Source organism: Fukomys damarensis, unplaced genomic scaffold (genome assembly GCF_012274545.1).
Source record: "Fukomys damarensis isolate Sample0158 unplaced genomic scaffold, DMR_v1.0_HiC HiC_scaffold_33, whole genome shotgun sequence".
NCBI lineage: Eukaryota > Metazoa > Chordata > Mammalia > Rodentia > Bathyergidae > Fukomys > Fukomys damarensis.
The window spans coordinates 18,807,788-18,814,830 of NW_022900945.1; the positions used below are offsets into that span (position 1 = coordinate 18,807,788).

The following is a 7,043-nucleotide window of genomic DNA, read 5'->3' on the forward strand; positions in this document are numbered from 1 at the left end:
GGAAGTTTTTTCTAAGTTTGAGATATACAGGAAGCCATCACACTATTACGATCTTCCCTCTATCAGCACAACACGGATGCTGGCACCACTACTTTTTAATGACTTTTATAAATTTTAATATACTTGATTGATTTTCCTAAACAAATTTTATATAACTTTTCAAATTTTGACTTCTCGTATGGGGGAAAATAACCCAAAGATTCTTTTTTTAAATATGGAACACTTCACGAATTTGTGTTATCCTTGTGCAGGGATAATCCATGCTAAATTCTGTTATCGTTCCACTTTTAGTATATGTGCTGCCAAAGTGAGCACGATTTTTTTTTTTTTTTTTTGGTACCGGGGATTGAACTCGGGTCCTTGGGCTTGCAAGGCAGGCCACCGAACCTCTGAGCTAAATCCCCAGCCCAAGCACAATTATTTTTTAAACTAAAAAATTTAATTTTCCTTCCACACCAAATGTACAATGAACTTTTTGTTTTTGGCGGTAATGGGATCAAACTGAGGACCTTGCACTAGTGAGGCAGCCAGCAGTACCAGAGCTAAACCCCGGCCCTTAGAATTAACTCGTCTCCTCAACACATAGGGCTCATAGAAAAATTGATATGGCAATAACTTTACATCTTTCAAAAATGCTATAAATGGACCAGGGATTTAGCTCAGTGGTTCTGCTGCCTGCCTCCCAAGTGGAAGGTCCCCAGTACCGGGGAAAAAAAAAAAAAAAAAAAAAAAAAAAAAAGGTTATAAATAACTGTACTCCATTTTAGATTGCAGAACTGAAAGATTACATCTTCCTAGCTCATTTAGTTGAATATTATTTAAAGCATTAAAGTAGGAGTTGGGAGAAGAAAATATGCTACACAGAAGTAGTATTGCTAGATAAAATGTTTGGGGCCAAGGGTCTAGCTGGTGGTAGAGGGTCTGCCTACCATGATGGAGGTTTTGCATCCACTAGGTGTGGTCCCCAACAGTAACAAGAAAAAAACAAGATGCCCAGTTAAATGTGAATTTCAGGTAAATTCTTAATGTAAGCTATGTCCCAAATATCACAAATAGTGAAACACTGTTTGAAATTCAAATTTCATCAGTGCCCTCTACTTTTCTTTACTGGATCTGGTAAACCTTTGTAGAAGACCCTTATTTTTAGTAGATTTATACAGTCAGTCAATCAGTGGTAGAAACAATTTCAACTATAACAGTCGAGTCCATGGGAAAATGGCAGTTAGTGCAGTTCTGGATTTTGATTGGCAGACCAGTGGTTTAATGCGTTCTGGAGTTCCAGGATCCTGAGTTAAATTCTGTGTTCATCACTGATGTTGTCCTCATTACAAAATGAGGACACTAACACCTGCTTATGAAGTTGTCTGAGGATCAGAGACAATATATTCACAAAGCACTTGCAACATAGGAGATACTCCCTAGATGGTAATCCTACCACACGGGAAGGAGGGGACTTGTGACAGATATTTAAATGTCAGTGTCATGGAGTAAGAGCAATATTGAATTAAGTAGTTTTATGTCCATGATTTATTTACACTGTACAAACACTGATGAAAAGCACCCCACAAGTTCACAGTACATTACAATATATTTAACTTTAAAAATATATTCCTTTATAAAAGGTTCATAGAACACTGGCATGTCAGTATGTGACAACTCTCAAAGTACACCACCAACTCTGTGACGGACAGCAAGAATGCTTCCAAGTATTGTCATTTTCACAATCACAGGTCGTCATTTGTGTTTTAAATACATACAAGTTTTAAATAAAAAAATGAATTCTACAGTGGAAAGTTCTTGAAGCAATACTTATTAATTCATTAACTCACATACTTCCATGGAGATGTTTTGTCATAATAATCCACAAAATCAAACTAATCTGACCAAAGACACATTTCAACAGGTTTAACAGTCCAGAAGTCTCATTCTTTGTTGCTTTCTACTTTTTCTTTCTTGCTGATTCTCCTGGTTCTACTTTGCGCTTTTTGGAAGTATGTTCTTCTTTCTCATCATCTTTAAATAGGAGAGGAAGTTTCAATCAGTAATTTTTTTAAAAAAGGAAAACATTAAAATTTCATTGGCTTTATTCCAAAATAATCACCCCCATCAACTGTTTCTAAATTTCCCAATTATAAAATAATAACTTTTAGAACTCTTGATATTCAACTGTGAGCTGGGTGTGGTGGTGCACACCTATAATTCCAGCACTTCGGAGACTAAGACAGCAGGATCACCAGGAGTTTGAGACCAGCCTGGGCTACAAAATGGGTTCAAGACTAGTCTGAATTACATAGCAACTCTGTTGCAAAAACAAAACAAAAAAAAAAATCACAACAAAAAATAGCTGTGTGGTGGCACAGGTTTGTAATCCTAACACTTGGGAGGCTGAGGCAGGAGGATGGCTGTGAGTTCAAGGTCAGCCTGAACTACAAAGGAAAACCCTGTCTCAAAAACAAAACAAAAAAACCCAATAAACTATATGTGAAAATAACTTTTTTTGGGGGGGTACCAGGGATCAAACTCGGGACCCTGCGCTTGTGAGGCAGGCGGTGGAACCACTGAGCTAAATCCCCAGCCCAGCACTTAAAAAAAAAATGAAATACAAAATTCACAAATTGATCTTTGGGGCTAAATTAATTAGCTTAAAATAAGTGATTTTATTTCTGTGAACATCAGGTTTATTCTGAAAAAGCTCCTCCCCAAAGTTCAACAGCATACACAATGCATTATATTTAAAGATAATCTATACTTTGTAAAAATGGGGTTTTTCCCTTTTACAAAAAGATACCAATCTAAGCATGACATTATCTAAGCAACTATCAGCTGTCCTTTTCTTTTCAAGCTTTCTCTTCTCCGAAAACCACTGCTCTCTTTCAATCTTATTCTCAGCCCTCCCAAATCCATGTCATAAGGTTAAAAAGCACTCAAGCAGAGGCTTACTGAAGTTCTATCTTCAATTTTTTCTATGCAATTAGTTCTATCCCCTACTTCCCTCCTAGTTGTCAAAATATTCTAACAGCAACAGAAAAATACGTTTCTTACCTTCATACTATGGAAAATTTGAGAGAAAGATTAGAGAAGAACCATACATCAAAATATTCTCTATACCTTTCCAAAATGCTTAGTGCCCATAGCCACAGAAAATCTAATTAATAAAAATGTTGGGGCAGGGATTTAGCTCAGTAGTGCCGCCACCTGACTCACAAGCACAAGGTCCCAAGTTCCATCCCTGACACCAAAAAAAAAAAGAAAAAAATGTCAAACCTGAAAAAGTGGACCTTTTCATTTTATTTAAAAATTCCAATTACATGGTTCAATAAAGAACAGAATAACAGACCAGCTGTTATTTTCCATCTCTTTATGTAAATGCGTGGCATTAAGAATTCCACATAAACAGAATAACACATAGACGTTATGACTTATAAAACACAAATTTATTTTGAGCATGTTATTTGATCTTTCTCTTCTCAAAGTCCAATAGGTATTGTGGTCATATATATAATATTTTCATATCGAATGATGCATTCATATTAAAAAATCGAGGGAACAGCTAATATCAAATTACAAATGCCTGGAAGGAATATCTTTAAAATCTTAAGCCTTCAGTTCTCTTCCACTGACCATATTCAGAATATCTCCTTTGTTAAAATGTGTACACTAAATAGTATCAACAGCAAATGATTCATCTTCAATCATTTTCAAATACAAGATAGTGATGCTATTTATATGTTTCATAAAGTACCATGGATTTTGTTTTTGTTTTTGTTTATTTTGAGACAGGGTCTCACTATGTAGTTGAGACTGACCTGGAACTCACTATGTAGCACAGGCTGGTCTCGAACTCACAGCGATCCTCCTGCCTCAGCCTCCCGAGTGCTGGGATTACAGGCGTGCACCACCACGCCTGGCTAAGTACCATGGACTTCTGCAGGCAGTACAGTGAAATGCAATACAAGTCAATACAAGTCAATCACTTACTCCAAGAATTTACAAATCAATGTTTTAATCAGTAGTTCACCAGTACCCACAAAAACACTGGCTCCTTTAGCTAACTGGTATGGTACACAGCTCAAACAAGCCATGACTTTTTTTGTTTGTTTGTTTATTACTGGGAATGGAACTCACAGCCTTGTGCTTATAAGACAGGTGCGGTGCCAGTGAGCTAAATCCCCAACCTGACTTTTGTTTTTCAATTGGAGTTATTATCTGTTTATGTTGAGATTTTCAGAATTGCAATATAAAACTTGAATGCAGTAAGTCTATTATGAAACTCACAACATACATCAAAAAGCTGATTTTGCAATACTTCTGCTTTTATTTTTTCCTTTGTTACAAGTAAATCTACTGCTAACAACAAAATCAGGAACCACTGAGGCTAAAAAAAAACAAACAAAACTTCCTGTTGGTGATTTGAGCAGTGAGTTAACGCCATCTAGTGTCATGACAAGGCATCGCAATAAAAACCAGCACAAGAAAAACAGTTCTGAAAATGTTCATCAGATTTCCTGAGCTCTTTTACTTCATGGATAAAGTACAGATGCACTGGTGTGAAAACAATTCTTCTATTATGGAACTCAAGTCACCAGAGGTTATCAACATAAACCTCCTAAACAAAAAAAGTAAAATAAAAACCATTAGCTTCATTAGCTACATTTTTACTATTAATTACATGTTAATGAAATACCATGCAGAGCTAAGTCCTTATTTATCTACATTTCACAACCACTAAACAAGTACTAAGTGGTATGACCTGTTAATGAGGTTAGCCTTTCCCTAGCTCCTCTTTTTAAAGTCTTTGAAACAAGAAACTGGTGAGGGGCCAGAGAACAGAAAACGGAAAGGCCAAATAAAAAGATGAACTTGGTAATTTGAAATGTTACTCAGGAATGTAGAGTTTCTGATACATGATACTTTACGAATTTAAGAAACATGTTAAAAAATATCAGGGAAAGGTGAGTGTGGTAGCACATGTCCGTGATCCCAGCACTTTGGGAGGCTGAGGCATGAGGACTCCAAGTTCGAGCCTAATCTGAGCAACCTAGCAATTCGCAAGATCCTGTTTCAAAATTTTTAAAAATGCTGGGAATATTCCTAGTGCAAAGGTGCTGGGTTCAATTTCCAGTAGGGAAGAGGGAAAAACAAATGTTAGTTACTCTTCTTAAAACCTCTGCATGGCTGTGAAAGGAGATGTGACCCTTATGCTGTGGGAAGATTAGAAATGTATTTAAAAAGTACACCCTTTCTAAAGTCTAACACACTGAGTTCAATCCAAACATAACCCACTGAACACTTACAACGTACTAGTAACTATGATACAACATACAGAACACTAGGATCCTGTTGCTTGAACTCATTTTCATAAACCACAACTTATGAAAAAAAAAATCATAGAGGTGGCAAGCTAGCAGTTAGCAGCATGAACACATGCAAGATAGGAGCAAATCATTAATTAGAGATTAGACAACATTTTTGAAAAATGAATTTACCAGCCAAAGAGGGAGCAAAGTACATTCCAGGCTACAGTATGTGTATCAAAGGGCAGGAAACCATAACACTGAATGGACTGTTCTATTCAGCTTTGAATTTCAAGATCTTAAATGCTAGGGAGGGGGCCCTCCAAAATGATAGTGGAGAATGAAGCAAGGCCTCAGAAAGCTCACTCTGTCCTGTTGATGAGGGGTTCTAAGCAGGCAAGTTATCAGATATGACTTTCAGCAATAACATAAGCTACAGCGTGAAGGGTGGAATTGAGAGTGTTAAGTCTGATACTGGGGACAGACCAAGTCAAGAGAAGAATATGGTATTATGAACAAAGGCAAAAAAACTAAACTATGAGTAATGCTGAGTTCAATTCATTCTGTCATACTAATTTAGCTGCTGTTTTAAATGCATTAACATAAACAAAGCCCTCAGCACTTCCCAGCTGCAGTCACAAGGATCCATGAATTAAGTCTTGTTTTTTAATACTAATGCATCACAAGTTACAGAAACTAATATTTCACTTTAAAGCCTGAATAACTTCTAATCTTTGACTAAAATACAATGAACACTACCGGTTGAAACTTCAGACTTCTCGTCAAGCAGAGTATCTTTTTCAAAAACATAGCAGAACGTATCCAAAGACTAATACAGTCATTTTACCAATTTTCTAGACTTGTACCTCATTCACTTAACTATTTCATTCTTGGGTTTTTTTCCCCCCATCTTCTCAGACAGGGTCTGCCGATGTAGTTCAGGTTGGCCCTGAACTCACTATGTAGTCCAGGCTGGTGCAGACATAACGATCCTTGTGCCTCAGCCTCCAGAGTGCTGGGATTACAGGCCCGGCCACCACGCCCAACTAAATATTTTATTCTTCTAAACCCACCGCAAGAACCACAGACCATTATGCCACAGAGCCTGACTGCCTTACCTGATTCCAATGTCTCCTCCCCTTCGGGTAAAAGCCTAGCTTTCTTAGCATTCTGTGGGGCATCATCTCCATTGTCCTCGTATATGTTCGACCATTTTATTGCCATATCCAGCTCCGGAGGGGGAGGTTTCTTCTCAGTAGTGTAGGTCTCGGGAGGTGGTACATAATTTGACTTCCATATTTTGAATTCCTTTGGAGGCTGTTAAGTAAGCACATCAAGAAGCTCTGTGACGAACCGAGGTTCCCTCGATGCACAGAAGCACATGCACCTCCCTGCTCTTCGCTTCTCGCTTTTTTTTTTCTTACGGTTTAAAAGATACATTGTTTTCCACCAAAATCACAATACTGGTAAGTGAAAAGGTAAAGGGTTCCCTGTATGAATAAAGCTAATAACATTTAGTTACCAAAGTAGAATCCCGTCTCAGACACTACGCCAAGGCTGACCCCTTCGGAGGCTGCAGCACGCACTGTCTTGGAGGCAGCACCGCGGGTACTCCGGCGTCAAAGGGAAGGGGTCTCGGGGAGAAGCTGCAGCGGGGGGCGGGGGAGTCACCACCGTTAGTCCTCGCCCGGGGGTGGGGGCACCGAGCGCGGAGGTTTGGGTCGGGCTGGGAGGGGCCCGGGCTCCCCA

The 7,043-nt window shown here is 38.4% G+C and overlaps 1 protein-coding gene and 1 non-coding gene across 2 annotated transcripts in view; both read right to left on the reverse strand.

Moving 5' to 3' along the window:
* Positions 1–208: 208 nt before the first annotated feature.
* On the reverse strand, positions 209–315 carry LOC117284047. The gene has a single exon (XR_004515135.1). It is a non-coding gene; the product is annotated as a U6 spliceosomal RNA (small nuclear RNA).
* Positions 316–841: 526 nt separating this feature from the next.
* Positions 842–7,043, reverse strand: part of CUNH1orf52 (chromosome unknown C1orf52 homolog) — a 6,573-nt gene continuing 371 nt past the window's right edge. Inside the window, 2 exon segments of the mRNA XM_010636705.3 lie at positions 842–2,013; positions 6,413–6,651. Of these exon segments, the coding sequence (XP_010635007.1) occupies positions 1,940–2,013; positions 6,413–6,651 (313 nt within the window). The 3' untranslated portion in view covers positions 842–1,939.